The sequence below is a fragment of the Staurois parvus genome, unplaced genomic scaffold, assembly GCF_062004578.1.
Source record: "Staurois parvus isolate SC_StPar_1 unplaced genomic scaffold, SC_StPar_1.0 ptg000297l, whole genome shotgun sequence".
In the NCBI taxonomy this organism is placed as follows: domain Eukaryota; kingdom Metazoa; phylum Chordata; class Amphibia; order Anura; family Ranidae; genus Staurois; species Staurois parvus.
The window spans coordinates 6,832,501-6,851,844 of record NW_028318093.1 but is presented as its reverse complement, the minus strand read 5'-3'; the positions used below and the strand labels follow the sequence as shown (position 1 = coordinate 6,851,844).

At 40.1% G+C, this 19,344-nt stretch overlaps 1 protein-coding gene across 3 annotated transcripts in view; it reads right to left on the bottom strand.

The window, feature by feature from the left end:
- Positions 1–19,344, bottom strand: part of USP42 (ubiquitin specific peptidase 42) — a 93,404-nt gene that overhangs the window by 39,295 nt on the left and 34,765 nt on the right. For all 3 annotated transcript variants that reach the window (XM_089682762.1, XM_089682761.1, XM_089682763.1), the window contains 4 exons: positions 9,550–9,660; positions 9,233–9,335; positions 5,374–5,441; positions 4,526–4,596 (listed from right to left, as the gene is read on the bottom strand). In XM_089682762.1, coding sequence (XP_089538888.1) covers positions 4,526–4,596; positions 5,374–5,441; positions 9,233–9,335; positions 9,550–9,660 — 353 coding nt within the window. The remainder of the gene's footprint in view (positions 1–4,525; positions 4,597–5,373; positions 5,442–9,232; positions 9,336–9,549; positions 9,661–19,344) is intronic.

The following is a 19,344-nucleotide window of genomic DNA, read 5'->3' as shown; positions in this document are numbered from 1 at the left end:
TTTACATACCCTGTAATGTTTGGCCCTGCTACAGGCACACAAGGTGACACACAGGATAAAATTGCAATTAAAAGGTTAATTTCCCACATCTGAGGCTTTTTTAATTGCAATTAGTGTCTGTGTATAAATAGTCAAGGAGTTTGTTAGCTCTCATATGGATGCATTGAGCAGGCTAGATACTGAGCCATAGGGAGCAGAGAGGAACTGTCAAAAGAACCGCGTAACAAGGTAATGGAATTTTATAAAGATGGAAAAGGATATAAAAAGATATCCAAAGCCTTGAATATGCCAGTCAGTTCAATCACTTATTAAAATGTTACTAAACCCAGGACCCTGCATTCACTATATCTGGTCCCCCACAATACACAGACCCTGGAAATGCAATCATTTTAGTAAATATAAACAGCTAAATATCTTTTTCTCATCAGTAGTTTGAGCAGTCTATCAGTGTCGCTGGCTAAAGCTTCTCTTCTCCCGACTGTCCTATGAGGCTGTATAACCCCTGACCCTCTGTCTGGACATCGCCGATTGGCCCTGTGCTAATCATATGCACGCTTCCAAGAATAAAAAAAAAAAAACCTCTCTAGCCACACACACTAAACTAAGCATGTGCAGCTTGCCCCCAAGGTTCTGTTCTATCAGCAGATGGATTAGGCACAGTAGAAGGGGAGGATCAGAGTAGACAGGATCAAACATCTTTTTTACACAATGCAAAGAATTAACCCCTTAGGTTCCACAGTCCGTATAATAAGCATGCTTTACTGCATAGGCAGACTAATTTTACTGTTGTGAGTTTAGTAGCACTTTCAAAAAGTGGAAAATTCATCTCTTTATACCAAGCCAAGATCAGGTAGACCAAGAGACTGCAGCCACAACTGCCATAAAAATTATTCGGGATACAAACCCACAGGTAACAGAAGACATACAGGCTGCTCTCGAAAAAGATGATGTGGCCGTTTCAAGGAGCAAAATACGATACTTGAACAAAAATGAGCCACATGGTCGAGTTGCTAGAAAGAAGCCTTTACTGAGCTCACGCTACAAAAAAAAAAGGCCCGGTTACAATATGCCCGACAACACCTCACAGCTTCTGGCACACTGTAATCTGGAGTGACAAGACCAAAATAGAACTTTATGGTCACAACCATAAGCACTATGTTTGGAGAGGGGTCAACATGGCCTATAGCTACAAGAATACCATCTCAGCTGTGAAGCACGTTAGCTCACTGATATGTGTATCTTGTGAAAATTGATGGCAAGATGAATGCTTCATAGTATCAGAAAACACTGGCATATGACTTGCATTCTTCTGCACGAAAGCTGCACATAGGGCACTCTGACTTTCCAGCACGACCATCCAACAGTTAAAGCAGAAAAAAGGTGAAGGTTCTGGAGTGGCTCCTGACCTTAATATCATTGAGCCACTCTGGGGAGATCTCAAACGTGCAGTTCGTGCAAAATGACTAAAGATTTTGCATGAACTGGGAGGTATTTTGCTAAGACAAATGGGCAGCTATACCAGCTGCGAGAATTCGGGGCCTCATGGATAACTATTACAAAAGAGGGCAATACACATTAAGAATGAAGGGTAGCTACAGTAACAATGTCACTCTGTAACCTATGCCGCTAATATTGTGAGGTCTTTATGTAGAAATTAGAAAATTATGGGCTTATTTCTGTATTGTGGGTGGACTTTTCTTCTGCTGATGGTGGAGGTGCTGAGTTACAGGAGTGAAATGTCTTACTGTATTAATACTGACAAATTTGTGACTGTGCACTTTTGTTAAAAGGTTGTTTATGAATGTTTGACATGTGGTTCTGGAATTTATACTACGTATTTTTTTTTTTTGTCAAAAGAAAGAGAACTAAAAGGATATTCAGACTTTTGAACAGGGGTCATTTAATTTGTTTCCCAGGTTTTGTTTTAAGATGCCATTCTGTTATGACCTACAGTTGAATATGAATTGCATGAGAAATAAAATAAATGATTTGCCTTCTCACTCACGGTTTCATTAAAAATGGTACATACTGTATATTACCAATTCACCCTTGAGAAAGTCATGAAGTCTAGAGAGGAAACATGTCAGGGCAGAACTTAATGTCATCATACAAACCTGGAGGTGACCAGACTGAGGATTCTATTGAGGTGATAGCGATTCCCAGGCCTTAAGGGGACAATGCACTAACATTTTAACCACTTGAGCTCCTGAGGATTTACCCCCCTTAATGACCAGGCCTCTTTTTGCTACTCGGCGCTGCACTAATTCAACTGATAATTGCGCGGTCATGCAATGCTGCACCCAAACGAAATTTACGTCCTTTTTTTCACACAAATAGAGCTTTCTTTCGGTGTAATTTGATCACCTGTGCGCTTTTTATTTTTCACGCTATAAACAAAAAAAGGCCAAAAATTTTGAAGAAAAACAATATTTTTTACTTTCAGCTATAAAAAATATATAGTAAACTCAAAGTTGGTTATAAATTTAGGCCAAAATGTATTCTGCTACATGTTATTGGTAAAAAAAAATCCCAATAAGTGTATATTGATTGCTTTGTGTGAAGTTATAGCGTCTACAATCTATGGTATAAATACTGCAATTTATGCCATTTTTCTGCTATACAGCGCTGCGCTAGTTTAACGGACAATTGCGCGGTCATGCAATACGGTACATAAATGAAATTTACATCCTTTTTTTCCCCACAAATTGAGCTTTCTTTCAGTAGTATTTGATCGCCTGTGCGGTTTTTATTTTTTGTGCTATAAAAAAAAAGGCTGACAATTTTGAGGAAAAAAAACAATATTTTGGACTTTTTGCTATAAAACATGTCCAGTAAAAAAAAAAATGCAAAAATCAAATTTAGTCATAAATTTCTGCCTTTGCTAAAAAAAAACCCAATATGTGTAAATTAATTGGTTTACGTGAAAGTTATAGTGTTTACAAATGGCGGGAAAGATACTGGGAATTTTATTTATACTAATAATGGCGCCGATCAGCGACTTATGGCGGCAATCAGCGACATATGACAGCGACCAGCGACTTATGGCGGGACTACGGCGGACATTTTGACACGGGGGGGGGGGGAACTGACTTGGGGTCACTGACATCCCCAGTGACACCAATACAGTGATCAGTGAAAAAAAAACACTGAAACTGTACTAATGTCACTGGGGAGGAAGGGGTTAACATTTTTAGAATTTGCTGTGTAAGGGGAGTGTTTTACTAGGGGGCAGGGGTGTGTACTGGACGGGGGGGGGGCTGATCGAGGGAGAGAAACTCTTCTCTCCCTCTTCAGCTTGTCGGCGAACTGTCACAGAGCAGGCTGTGTGTAAACAATGCAGCCCTGCTCTTTGTCAGTGATCACCGCTCATCGCGGGAAAACGGCCGGTAAAAACCGGCGGAGACCCGCTGCTGACACCCGCGGGACAGGTAGGGCGGGCGCGCGCGCCCCTACCTGTTTTGAAGGCAGCCGTTTTAAAACATGCTTTTGCCTACGAGCGCCGCCCTGCCGCCGTTTATATGCGGTGGCTGGGCGGCAAGCGGTTAAAGCAAAAATACTGTTGTGCACTGGGAATATAGCACTCTTTGCGAGTACAACTTTTTTTATTATTTTAATAAAGTGCAGTTTTAAAAGAGGTAAAGCATTATGATGGCTTTTTAATTTCTTTGAGCTGAGGAGCTTACTGGAGGTGTGTTGGTTCCTACTGCTGTGCCTAATAAGATCTGGAGAGAAGGGGAGGTTTGATAATAAATCTGTAAATATCCAAATGAGATGACGGAGACCCCTCAAGTGCACAGTGACCTATTTATTCCATAGGTCAATTTATTCAGGTGAGCATACTGAGTGAAAGGCGGTGGACCTCAAATGGATATCACTGCATAAGAGTAATGACAATCACACGAAGATTTATTCACCATAGTACAGTTGTGTGTTTTTTAAAGAACTTTATTATTTAATTGTGTTGTGGTTATTTGGACTTTAAAGAAAAGTGGATTTTGCATGTCACATGTAAGAAGGTTACTTTTAAGGGAGTTTTGTTAGATGGAACACCCATTTACATACATGTATATAAGAACATATGTTGAAGTATCTGGTGGTGGTATATTCATACACATGATGATCAGTTGAGTCACAGGATTATGGTTGTGCTGCACTTTATCAGTGTTAGCAGCAGCCAGGGGATAACATTTTATTGTTTTATAATTACGAGTGATTAGTGCACAGAGGATCATCCAAATTTGTTTAGGTGTTACCATTTTCTAAGGTATTTATCACTGCCTGAGTTCACTTTGGTGAGACTTCCGCTCACATCCTCATGAGAGGCGTCTTGGGCAGGAAGTGAGGGGAATTCTCTCCAATGGGCACCACAGACATCAGAAAAACCTTCTCCATACTATTCATACCCTAAAGAAAAAAAAAAAACACAACATCTGGAATTTGGCTTTAATGCATAATACTGAAAGATAACATGACAACTAATATAGTTAAAAAGTCAATACTGTAACCAGTGCTCAATAACTGCTACCTTTATCTCCAGTGCAATGTCAAGGCAATCTTCATATGTGTCAGATACAGATTTGCATTTTAGACATTTTACTGAAAAAGAGTGTAAAATGAGAATCGTTAAACTTTGCAATATTAATCACAAATACTGTAAACGTCTGTTGCGTACTTCATTCATTTTTTTAGTCTCTAGATCTCCGGTTCCATGGTGCTGCACATGTGATCAGCTATGACATCAGTCATTTAAGGGATTGAAGGTCTTGCTTTGAACATAGCTACCTTGGGAAACCATTAAATTAGTGGGTTTTGTTTTACTTTAATACTAAAATTTTACAGAGGTAAAGCTAAATGACTTAAATGAACTGGTTCACTTAAATTGTATATGTTGGGGTGTGCCCACTACAGTGAAAATCCGGTCTCTGAGAAAAAGAAAGTCCAGTTTAAACTGTTATTCAACCCTCTCCGGAAAAGGGAGAAAGAATGACAGGCTAGATCAACAGACTGCTCTACAATGCATTTAAATAATGTAAAAGCGGCCTTAGTTTGCAGGTGACCACCAAACCAGATCATACAATGATCACAAAAGAGACAAGATAGGGATAGCAAGTTCACTTCAGGCTAGTGACATACAAAAGGATCGACACACAAGAACATTTTTATTTTAATTTTTTTTAAAGCGTTGATCAACTGCAACAGAGGACAGCTGATCCCTAGTGGATTATTCTTGGAGAAAAAAGTAGACTGGGCTTTCAATACTAACTTCTATTTATAAGACAGCGATGTTGGCTGGCTCCACAAATTCTGCAAATTATATATTGGGTCTTACGAGATTGAAAAAACATAACTCACAAAACACATATCATTTCTTACCTCGAGATCGCAGACAACCACCAAATACTTGATGTATAAAAGTAGTTGCTTGTGTACTTCTGCCATAGCTGGGGAAAAAAAAAGAAAGAAAAATTGTATTATCACCATGCCAAAGACTACAGCTGGCCATACATGGATCGAAATCCAGCTGGTTCAGTAAGGACAGACTGAATTTTGATCCATGTGTGGCCACTATGGCTGAACAAAAAAGTCAATCTACTGATTAACTTCTGTTCAACTGCCCTGCCAGATAAAAGCCAATCGATCACTGCTGCAGGCAAAAGGCTGCAGCACGGATTTGTGTATTCTAATAGCTGAGGGAGGAGTTTCCCTGGTGCCAGAATACAATAGCGCTGCAGGGAAGATTTACCCATCCAACTCCAATGTGTAGAAGAGGGAAACTGGTCCAGTTTTTTCATTCAGCCCACTGGGTGATGTTGGAAGAGATTGTTTGGAAGGAAAGTCTGCCAAAATATGCAATGCCTACTAGTACATCACATAGTGATCCAGGAGCCATTTTTAAAGTTTTTTGTTTTTAATGAAAGTGTTTAGTTCCACTTTAAGAACTTTCGTCAATACAAAAAGCCAGCAAACTCATATAATCATTATAACATTATGTCAAAAGAACTTTGAATAAGGGGTTTATTTAATGTCACACAAAAGTTATACAAATTTAACTCAGGATTCACACATTTTCACAAATGAATGCAATTAGAGAAATGTGTGAATCGCCTAGCAAAGTAGTGTGGAAACATTCATAAATGCATCTTTAAAGTATCCTTGTAGGGTCTTGGATCTTCTACTATAACAGTGAATCACTGAATTTTACAACTTGCTATTGGTATTACAGTACCAGCAATCTGTAAATAGATTGCAAACCCCAAAACAATACTTTTGCAATCTCTTCCTGAACCTCATTTCTCAGATAATCCTTCCTTTTATAGAAATTACCTATTCTTGCCAGGCACTACCCACATGGAAGAAAAATATATTTTAAATATATTTTTTAAATATTCTCCCCAAATATATTGACATATATTTGAAATACTACAATTTTGGCCGTATTTACTATTTAAAAAAATAAATAAAATGTATATGTGTGTATATATATATATATGTGTGTGTATGTGTGTATGTATATATATATATGTATATATATATGTGTGTGTATATGTGTATATGTATATATATATATATATATATATGTGTGTGTGTATGTATATATATATATATTTTTTTTTTTTTTTTTTTCTTCTTCCATGCGGGTAGGAACACCTCCTTGACAGCAACGATCTGCAGGCTCCGAGTCTCTGCAGCATTGCTACCAAAATGTGCACACTTCCCCTTCCCTTTCAAGCAAGCGAAGTCTACTCATGGAGTAATGTGTGGTTATAATATTTCCAGCTGCACACATCACATAAATAGAGGACCAGATAACGGCCTTGCAAATCCGAAATAGAGATTCTTGATGCTGGAAAGCCCAAGATACACCAACAGAACAGGTGACATTAGCTCTGATAAGAAAGGACAGAACCCATTTTAAGGGCATAGGCCCTGGAAATAAATTGTCCGATCCACAACACAGGATGTCCTCCATGAAGGCCTGCAGGTAAGAAGAAAAGGAACTCTATTTTGCAAACAGAAGCCGTGGATGTCAAGTAGACATTGACCAAATCCAGGCAGATAAATTTCCTCTGCATGTTTTTGAGCAGGACAGAGGAAGGGGGGACAATTTCCCCATTGAAGTGAAATGGAGAGACCACCTTGGGTAAAAAAGGAGGTCTTTGCATTGATGGGAGGGGAAGATGGGTATGTGTAGACAAACATCTTACATTTGCACTGATGCCAGAAATTCTCCTTGTTTGAGAAAAGCAATGACAGATCCTGCTGATCTTGTATGGAATTTTAGTACCCAAAGAAATCAATTTAGAGGTTTAAGGTCCAACATGGACCCCTCCATTTAGCTTGGGGACTGAAAAGGTGTGAATAAAAACCCTCATAACCTGAAGCTGGTGCAAGGCAGCTAGTAAATCATAAGCTGATGCTGGCAGATTGGAGGGTAGAAAGCGAGGAAGGGCAGAGATAAAAATTCTATTTTGTACCCCTTTGCAGTGAAATTGTATCCAGGAGGACCAGGACATTTCAAATCCAGACTGGTGCAAATGCCAACAGTCCTAAATTTAGATGCTTTTAACAAGCCAGAATGCTTAAAATATGAGGATTCAGACATTTCTTCCAACTGCTCTATGAAACGGGGCACTACCCCAGCAGAGGAGGAATTATTGGGGGAATCTCCTTTCTGACAACTTACCACAAAAATGGGACAGAGGGGTCAGACCAGTAATTTTAAACTGGGATTTAAAGTGATATTAAAGTTTTTTTTTAAACAAACATGTCATACTTGCCTGATATGTGCAGTGGTTTTGCGCAGAGCAGCCCTGATCCTCCTCTTTTCTGGTCCCCCCCCGGCCCCTCCTTCCTGCTGAGTGCCCCTAGAGCAGGCGGCTTGCTCTGGAGGCACCCAAGCAGGCGTGCTCCCGAGCTGTGGCTCTGCGTGTCCATTCACACACAGAGCCGTAGATTGGCCCCGCCCCCTCCCGTTTGGCTCACTGGCTGTGAATTACAGCAGCAGGAACCAATGGCAACATCACTGGATCAAGATGGGGCTCAGGTAAGAATTGGTGGGGGACTGCTGCACACAGGTTTTTTACCTTCATGCATAGAATGCATGAAGGTAAAAAACCTTCAGCCTTTAGAACCACTTTGAGGAGAGACAGCAGCTATCCATCAGTGAAATCCAGAAAGGTAAGCACATCAACCAGCCCAGTTGTCCTCCTGTTAGGGTGGGTCACAGGAGTATCCATGGTGGGAACAGACCAGCAATTTTAAAATGGAAACTTTCAGGTGGGGGGACCTTTTAGGGTGTTTCCAGTCTACAAAGAGAATTGAATTAAATAGCAAAAAAGGTCAGTGCAATGGTAAAAGCTCTTAAAGACAAGTCCTAGGACAGCAGGCTGATCCTCCAAATACAGGGTAATACAAACTGCTTCAATAAAGGTTTGAAATAACTCCTAAGTCAATAGCAGGAGACTGAGGTGCCTCAAAAGACAGTCTCATCAGAGATACTATTGAGACCGTGAATCCCAGTGAGATGGTGACAAAGGGTCCTGGTCCAGCTTGATTTAAAGGGCCCACGAGGGTCACAGACTCACACTGCAGGGAGTGGTGCTGCAGCGCACGTAGAACCTCAGTAGGCAAAATCCCTTAGTAGCTGAGCACAAACAGCCTCTGGGCCTGGAAAGTGATGCACAGTTACTGACATGCACCACAATGGCCTGACATGCACCACAATGCAAAAATTGATCAAACTTTTCTTTAGTGGAACTGCAAAGGTGTCCAACCTCCTAAGACACTATAAACAAATGATGAATGCTGAATATAGGAGTGGTCTTACAATTTTTCTGTTTGCCAGTGTCCTAGACTCTCCTATAGAAGGCAGTATAACCTGACACTAATTCCTGTGTCACTCAATATTTAAGAAAATAAGCTACAATCCTCCTGATCATTTTTTTCCAACGTTAACTAGAACGAGTTGGCGTAATGTATGACAGGATCTAAAGAATATATGAATTCACCTCATGCTGCTGAAACGGAAATATGAAACGGCCATGAGGCAAATTGTCAAGCTATTTCCGCTTATATTGTCATAAACAAGGCCAGTCACATTCAATTGATTTAGAGAAAAAAAAAAAATCTTCAGTGAAACACACATTAAAAATATGAGCTTTTATCATCTCATTACCAGGCTATGTCACTTTATTATGCATATATAGCTGTAGCCCTACTATGGTTAGCTTACCTGATATAACCATTGAGACAAGATTTTTGCATTTCATCCACAGTATAACGAAGAAATTCATGAGCGTCTTCTTGACTCCCCAAACGGAAATGCTTTGCAATACCTGCAAATTACAAGCACAAAGAACAGGAGAATATACAATTCTGAATAAAACATTATCTAAACAAATTCTTGCTTTGACATTGCTATTCCAGATCTTCCAACAGATTCCGACCACCGTATCAACAATAGTGAAACACAGCTTGTAACGCAAGGCATCCAAATTGCAGTATACAGTGTTTTATGGAGAACAGAGGAAGGTATAATTATGTACTTACGTCTTAAGTCATTAATAACACATGTTGGCTTAATGACATTGCCCGTGTTAGACAAAGCCTGAACGATGTGAGACTGCATAACACACATCATACAGAAATCTTGCTCTCGACCTGAAAGTAAAATGTATTAAAATGCCATTAAGAACAATTATAATTACATTTCAAAAACTAACACACACATCTAAGTCATATTCAAAAGATTACACTGAGATATGTATTGGGAATATCAAAGCTGTCTTGGTAAATATCCATTTGAAAATAAAAAAAAAATTATTACTATGGGACAGGCAGAAGAGAAATTCTGGATAATGTTGGGCTATTTAGTTCTACAATTAGCAAAGGAGAAAGCTATATGCATCTTATCCAGAACTCTTAGAACATTGCAACAATTAGTCCATTAACGCAATAATTGCATGTGATTGAAAAAAAAAAAGAATTATTAAAAAGGGCAAAAGCAGAGTCAATTACCTGTGATAAATTAAATAGTTATTATAAAGTGCCAATTTTATACTGTGATTTGCCCCATCTATCACCATATCAAATGACATTAAGTTTCTGGTACAAAGCAGTGCAAAATACACAAATATTAGTGCATGTACGGCCAAAACTTTACATTGTTGGATAAAAGTGTGGAATGATTAGAATCTAGCCTACTTTCCATCCCAGTGACAGTGGTTTCACTAGATCAGAAAGTGATGGAAAATCCGTAACAGGCACACATCAAAATCTAAGCGAGATCTGGCATTCCTGTAAAAAAAAAATATCCTTTAGTTTCTGATTGGCAAACAAGGAAAGGAAGCCTCTTTAACATCGCAGAAAAACTGACAAGGGTTTTAACCCTCATAGTTCAAAACTAGGGAAAATGTTTTGGATGGTTAAACACTTAGCATAAAAATAATTTTAAAAAGTTGAAAAAAATGTTTTAATATAATATAGCCATCTATCCATATACATACACACACACCAATCACCCCTAATCTTATGGCCAATCACCTAATATTGAGTAGGTCCGCCTTCTCCCACCAAAACAGCCTTGACCCATTGAGGCATGGACACCACTAGACATCTGAAAGCATGCTGTAGTATCTGGCACAAAATGGTCAGTAGCATATCCTTTAAGTTGGGAAGTGGAGCCTCCATGGATTGGACTTATTGCTATTCTAGCACATCCCACAGATCAAGATGGATGGAGATCTGGAGAATTTGGTGGCCAAGTCAACACCTCAAACTCACTGTGGTGTTTCTTTGAACTATTCAGTTCATTATCCTACTGAAAGAGGTCACTTTCACAGGAGGGGTGTACTTATTCAGCAACATTTTAGTGGTACGTGTCAAGTAACATCCATATGAATGGAAAGCCCAAGGTTTTCCATTAGAACATTGCCCAAAGCATCACACTTGCCTTCTTCCCATACTGCATTTTGGTGCCATCTCTTCCCCAGATGAACTATGCACACGCACCCGGCCATCCACATGGTGGTAAAAGAAAACGAGATTCATCAGACCAGGCCACATTCTTCCATTGCTCTGTGGTCCAGTTCTGATGCTCACTTTAGGAGCTTTTAGTTGTGGACACAGGTCAACATGGACACCTTGACTGGTCTACAGCTACATAGCCAAATACACAAAAAACTGCAGTACCCGTTTTTTCTGCTTTCAACATACCAACTTCGTAACCCATTTACCTGCTGCCTAAATATATCCCACAGACTTTCAGATGCCATTATAATGACACAAATGTTTTCACTTAACCTGTCAGTGGTTATGGCTGATCATTATATATACACCCACTAGCCACTTTATTATTAGGTACACCATACTAGAATCAGGTTGGACCCCGTTTTGCCTTCAGAACTGCCTTAATTCTTTGTGGCATAGGATTCAACAAGGTGTTGGAAACATTCATCAGAGATTTTGGTCCATATTGACATGATAGCATCATGCAGTTGCTGCAGATTTCTCGGCTGCACATCTCCTGTTCCACCACATCCCAAAGTTGTTCTATTGGATTGAGATCTGCTGACTGTGGAGGCCATTGGAGTTCAGTGAACTACCTGTCATGGTCAAGAAACCAGTTTGAGATGATTTGAGCTTTGTAGCATGATGCATTACCCTGCTGGATGTAGCCATCAGGAGATGAATACACTATAGTCATAAAGGGATGGACATGGTCAGCAACAATACTCAGGTAGGCTGTGTCGTTTAAAACAATGTTCAATTGGTACTACGAGGTCGAAAGTGTGCCAAGAAAATATCCCCCACACAATTACACCACCACCAGCCTGAATCATTGATACAAGGCAGGATGGATCCATGCTTTCATGTTTACGCCATATTCAGATCTTACCATCTGAATGTCACAGCTGAAATCGAGACTCATCAACGTTTTTCCATTCTTCTATTGTTCAATTTTGGTGAGCCTGTGCGAATTGTAGCCTCAGTTTCCTATTGTTAGCTGACAGGAGTGGCACCAAATATGGACTTCTGCTGCTGTAGACCATCTACTTCAAGGTTTGACGTGCTGTGCGTTCAGAGATGGTATTCTGCATACCTTGGTTGTAACGAGTGGTTATTTGAGGTACTGTTGCCTAATCATCTCGAACCAGTCTGCCCAATCTCCTCTGACATCACCAAGGCATTTTCGCCCACACAACTGCCGCTCACTGGATTATTTTTTATTTTTTGGACCATTCTCTGTAAAACCTAAAGATGGTTGTGTGCGCAAATCCAAGTAGATCAGCAGTTTTTGAAATACTCAGATCAGCCCGTCTGGCACCAACAACCATGCCACAATCAAGGTCAATTAAATACCCTTTCTTCCCCATTCTGATCCGCAGTTTGATCAGCAAGTAGTGCTCACCACGTCTAGATGCCTAAAGGCATTGAGTTGCTACCATGTGATTGGCTTATTAGCAATTTGTGTTGCCAAGCAATTGAATAGGTGTACCTAATAAAGTGGGCAGCGTATATATACAGTGGGGATCAAAAGTTTGGGCACCCCAGCTAAAAATTTGTATTAATGTGCATAAAGAAGCCAAGGAAAGATGGAAAAATCTCCAAAAGGCATCAAATTACAGATTAGACATTCTTATAATATGTCAACAAAAGTTAGATTTTATTTCCATCATTTACGCTTTCAAAATAACAGAAAACAAAAAAATGGCGTCTGCAAAAGTTTGGGCACCCTGCAGAATTTATAGCATGCACTGCCCCCTTTGCAAAGCTGAGACCTGCCAGTGTCATGGATTGTTCTCAATCATCGTCTGGGAAGACCAGGTGATGTCAATCTCAAAGGTTTTAAATGCCCAGACTCATCTGACCTTGCCCCAACAATCAGCACCATGGGTTCTTCTAAGCAGTTGTCTAGAAAACTGAAACTGAAAATAGTTGACGCTCACAAAGCTGGAGAAGGCTATAAGAAGATAGCAAAGCGTTTACAGATGTCAATATCCTCTGTTCGGAATGTAATTAAGAAATGGCAGTCATCAGGAACAGTGGAAGTTAAAGCAAGATCTGGAAGACCAAGAAAAATATCAGACAGCACAGCTCGCAGGATTGTGAGAAAAACAATTCAAAACCCACGTTTGACTGCACGATCCCTCCAGAAAGATCTGGCAGACACTGGAGTTGTGGTACACTATTCCACTATAAAGAGATACTTGTACAAATATGGTCTTCATGGAAGAGTCATCAGAAGAAAACCTCTTCTACGTCCTCACCACAAAAATCTTCGTTTGAACTTTGCAAATGAACATATAGACAAGCCTGATGCATTTTGGAAACAAGTTCTGTGGACCATTGAGGTTAAAATTGAACTTTTTGGCCGGAATGAGCAAAGGTACGTTTGGAGAAGAAGGGGCACAGAATTTAATGAAAAGAACCTCTGTCCAACTGTTAAGCATGGGGTTGGATCAATCATGCTTTGGGGTTGTGTTGCAGCCAGTGGCACAGGGAACATCTCACGAATAGAAGGAAAAATGGATTCAATAAAATTTCAGCAAATTTTGGATGGTAACTTGATGCCATCTGTGAAAAATCTGAAGTTAAAGAGAGGATGGCTTCTACAAATGGATAATGATCCAAAACACACCTCGAAATCCACGGGGGATTACATCAAGAGGCGTAAACTGAAGGTTTTGCCATGGCCTTCACAATCTCCTGACCTCAACATAATTGAAAATCTATGGACAGACCTTAAAAGAGCAGTGCGTGACAGACAGCCCAGAAATCTCAAAGAACTGGAAGACTTTTGTAAGGAAGAATGGACAAAGATACCTCAAACAAAAATTGAAAGACTCTTGGCTGGCTACAAAAAGCATTTACAAGCTGTGATACTTGCCAAAGGGGGCAGTACAAGATATTAATTCTGCAGGGTGCCCAAACTTTTGCAGACGCCATTTTTTTGTTTTCTGTTATTTTGAAAGTGTAAATGATGGAAATAAAATCTAATTTTTGTTGACATATTATACGAATGTCTAATCTGTAATCTGATGCCTTTTGGAGATTTTTCCATCTTTCCTTGGCTTCTTTATGCACATTAATACAAATTTTTAGCTGGGGTGCCCAAACTTTCAATCCCCACTGTGTATATATATATATATATATATATATATATATATATACACATATACATATATACACACACACACACACACACACATATACACACACACACACACATATATATTTTTATACTTACCATAAAATCCATTTCTTGGAGTTCATTGAGGGACAATTCAGATACATTCTAATACTACTAACTACAGAAGGATTAGACACTAGCCAGCCCCCTGTATTACCACTCATCCACCAAGCATCACTCACTTTTGTGATAAAGCAGTACCAATGGCATGAACAAAAAACACCCCACCATAGGAGGTGGGACCTGTGTCCCTCAATCAACTGCAAAAAAAAAACCCAGAAAAATCCAAATTTTCTATTTCATGCATTGAGGAGACATAGGTATTCAGATACAGTCGGGAGGACTGGACAAAAAAGCAAAAAAAAAAAAAACACAAAAACCCTACACTCACTAGGAGGAATGAAGATCGCCTGCAATCCAGGAGCTTCCTAAGGAACCCAAATCTGAAGGGAGGAGGTACACCGCTCTTCGAGCACAGGAACTTGACAACTCAACCAAGGGGAAAAACAAAAGGTGGACCAATAACCAAACCTGAATAAAAGGGGCCAGCAACCAACAACGAAGGACCAAAAAAATGTGATGTGGTCAACTCCCAGGAAGAAACAGGTCTTAAAAGAACCTACCACAAGACATGCCCAGGTAAAAAAAAAAAAAAGACTAGTCAGTCTACATGAGGAGGCTAAAGGCCTGTCATCCCTAGCTCTTCGGGTCAAAGGGATAAAACTGATTAAGAAAGGCTACCCAGCCAGACAGCCAAGCTCACCAAGCAAGGTAAACTAGAATATGTAGAGTATAGTACATCCTAATAACCAACAAAAGGTGTAAAGGAGACCCCTGAGCCCATTACAGTAACTCAAGGGTATGAGTCTACAAAGATCTTGGGAGGATCTCGGGTCTCCCAGATCCCACAAAGCATTGACAGCAGTGAAGGGAGCTAAGAAACTAAGCCAAAATGCTACAAGCATAATCCTCATGAAGGACAAGAGCAGGCGAGGTATTGTGTAGAATTTCCCCAGAAGGCTGCTGTACAGCCTGGGATAGGGGACAAACATGGTTATCCACACATGGTACCTGCAACACAAGGCTAGGGTGCTCCACCTACTGGCAAACCAGGGGGACACAGGGCTTCCAAGCAAAGCTCTCCATTTGCTGGAAATATCTAAGGTGCAGCTGTACTGGTTGAGGAGAGGCAGCACAGGAGGCCATCCTGAGTGGACAGTGATGACTCTGGTGGACTTGTAAGTCACAGAGATCCTCTGTAAAGAGAGGACCCTGCAGGGCATTGAATATCATGAGGAGCAATTCATGTTCCATAGACAGGAACTGTTATTGGGGAAGAGAGCGCAGATATGGCACAACTCCAGAACCTGAAATATAAGGCCTAAGGCAAGGGAGCCCAAGGTGGGAAAAACCCAGACAGAATAGGTATAGTGCAGGGTTCTGAGCCGAAAGAGAACAAGCAACTAAAGCATGGATTAGCCTGAAGGCTAAAAGGAGAGCTCTCTGAATGCAGAAGAGGGAGACCACCAAAGAATCCTCCAGGATGCACAGGCAGCCCTACTTTGAAGAGGTGCAGGGTGTATCTTAACGCAGATTGAAAAGTAGACTTCAGTAGGGCTCAGGAGATCTGGGGACACCTGCTACAGAAGTAGATGTAAGAGAAGAGAGGGATTCAACCAACTTCTTCCTAGACTGTCTACAGTCTAAGCCAAAGCACCCAGAGCCTCTGCACATCTGTATTGGCCAAATCTTGTCACAATCCATTATATTTGGAGCATCACTCTCCCGAGTCCACACCAGCTGAGGAGATCTCGATGCAGAGAAACTAACCACAAACACGGTCTAACAGATTAATGTCAATGCCAACAGAGGGCAAAACCAACTAGCTCAAGTCGGATTTAAGATGTGTTAGTTTAATTTTTAAAAAGCAAGCTCCCCTTCTACCTCACTACTGGTGCTCCTGTTTCGGTGGGACAATGGATGAACAACAGTGGAAATAGTCAACTTTGTACCGAATTCCCTTTCAAAAGGGAACATTTACAGCACACTCAGGTTAGACATCTCAGGGTGCTTCCAGTTCATATAGGGGAATACCTCGAATAGTAGGTGCAATGGGAAGATCTTTATGCAGATGAAGGAGCTCTACAATACCCAAAGCTAGGGAAAGCTGAATGATCCTACAATTGCAGAGTAGAAGGCACTGAATCAATAAGATTAGACAAAAGCCCAGGTAATGCATAAGCGCTGTCTTTAGCGTGAACCATGTTTACCTGCTAGTCCCCCACTATATTTCCACTGTCTGTATTGGTTTTATCTTGGTTCAATAGTGGATTGCTCGGCGTGCAGCTGATCGGATGTCCTTTGTTCTCATCTATGCAAAACACGAGCTGGGCTGGCACGTACAGGAGGAGTTGTGCTTGGAGATGGGGAGTCTCTCTACCTTGAGCAGTGGTAAACATACTAGACAAAAGCCCCATGTAAATCTGAGGGGATGGCAGGTAACTACACTGCATCGACTAATGTAACTTTGAATCAGAGTCACAGGGACCAATTTTCCAGCCGGACATGAAAGCTCTGGAGGGTCAGAGAGACTTTGCAGGGGATCTTGTGGGAGCGGGTTGAGGCTCTTTTTCCATTAATGTGCGCAGAGAAGAGGATGTAGAGTAGACACCACCAGAACCGCTAGCAGAGTATAAGCTGGGGTAACCTGTAGCAGCAGGACTGCCCCCGGTGTCTGTGTGCAGACACATTGCAGCCATGTAGCAGTATGCAACTAGGTCCAAAATGCTAGGCAAGGCATCAATTACTCAAAAACCCAAGGCAGACAGGTGGAGGTGACCTAGTCACTTAAGGTGGGCAGTGATAACAGACTGGAATTCCATGAGGTTACTTGCAAGCAGAAGTAACAGCAATATGGTGCTTCCTCTTACAATGACTGGTGGAAAAGAGCACTGAGCATGTATTTGTGATGCTCCACGCCTTGAATGACGGGTGGCAAAGAATTTGAAATGGGACCCAATGATGCAGGCTAGTGAGGTAGTTCTCAGTGCTTCAGTCTATATAGCCTTACTGACAATTTTATAGACAGTCATACCTGGGCCTGTGCCATGGCCTGGAAAGCACGCAAAACTAACCAGTACACTCTGGTCTGGAAAGCTCCCCAATGCAGAGCCCAGTGCCCGAAGGCCACATTCTAGGCTAGCTTTGCATATCCAGTCAGATTCCAAAAGCTAGTCTGAGGTAATGCCAACATGGATAGCTGCTATATATAGAGACCAGCTCAAATAGGGATATAATAAGGAATCTTGATGTGGATGAAATAAAAAATTAGGAAAAAAGGCCAGCACAAAAAAAATTAATCATTTTTCTCAGCAAAGCTGGGAAAGACATCAATCCTCTTAGGACACGAGCAAAAAAAAAAAAAAAAACAAGAACTAAAACAAAAACATCCTGCGCCACAAGAACTGTGTGAAAAATTTGAAAGCGAGTGCTGCTGTGCCTTGATAAGAGTCAAAAAGATTGAGAAAAAAAAAATCAAAGAAAAAAAAAAAAAAAAATCAGTGAAACAATAAAACAGCGCAAAACATGAAATGAATAAAAAATTATACACAATTCATAATAAATTCTGTGGTTATAAAATAAATGTCCAAAACCACCAAAACGAAAAAAAAAAAAAAGTTATAAAAATTGTGTGTCCAAATACAAAAAGTGATGAAAACAAAAACAAAGAAAGTCACTTTTAAACATGCAAATAGTGCTCCAAAATTTTTTTTAGGATAAGTGTAATACAGAGAAAAGACTCCACGGATCCACACCTTCCTGTGAATACTGATGTATTCCGCACTCACCAGAGATAATAAATTGCACTTTATGGATACAATATTATCCTCCAATTCCCAGGGAAAATGTCTTCTCCATATATATATCCACTCTATATACAAGAGCTTCCTTACATCCAACTTCAAAAAGGATTTCCCCTTATAACGATGTGTTATGTAGGAAGACAAGACAAAGGAGAACCAATAGTGCAATATTGCAAAAGAAGGGGCTATACTGGAGGCTGGCTTGCGATTTCTCCATTTACTAGTGTCCAATCCTCCTGCAAGCAGCAGTATAATCAACTAAATTCTTGTGTCCCTCAATGAATGAGAAATAAAATAGATATTTTGCAATTCACGTCTTGGAGGAACAGATAACTACAACTACTGTACTGCTAAAAAAAGGTCAGAAACTTAGATGTCAAACTGGCAGCAGGTACCTGCTGCTTGTATGCTCAGAAGGAAGAATTCCAATATTTACAAGGCATATCCTAGATCCTTAACTGGTTAAGAACCTCAAAGAATATTTGTCTTTCAAGCTGAAAAGTTGATCATACAAAATTATAAAGTTAGTGACCAGGTAAAAGAAAAGAAATTCCATATGATAAGTGGGAATGCTTTAAAATAAATAAAATATATATATCACACACACACACACACCCCTTAATATAGTAATCATTAAAGCAGTTTGCTGTAGGAGAAACACAAAAGACACTATACTATAGCTTCCATATACTTAATTTGCAAACTGACCACAAAAAAAAATAAAATAAAAATAAAAACACATTAGGTGAAATACGTAAGGTTCTGTGCACACAAGCTGCTTTTACAAGCACCTAGGCAGGCCAATCTACCCTCACTAAATGAAGGGGGGAAAGGAAAAAAAAAAAAAAAAAAAAAAAGTATACTACCGAAGAAGTGCACTTCCCACGCACACAGGATAGTGTATGTATAGGCGCTTGTGCTCTTCAGATTATACAGTAAGATTTATACAACCCAACACACCATATTCTGCCACTAACAGTATAACACAACACAAGGGGGCTATGTAAAAATAAAACCATAAAACTCAATTGTTTCAAAAACATAGAATAGCTGTCATATACAAATTTACAGCAGAGAAAACATAAGGCTGACAAACCACACAAATTTGCAAAGCGATCTGTTGCGATCAGAAATCAAAAATCATCAGCGTTTTGGCTTGGCAGCAAAATTGCTTCATGGTTTTCAATGAAATATTGCAGCAATTGTTAAGTTTAGGTACAAATAGTTGGGTTTGGAGAGAGCGATATGTAGCAGAGTACAACCCAATGCTGTAGCAAATCAAGGACTCTA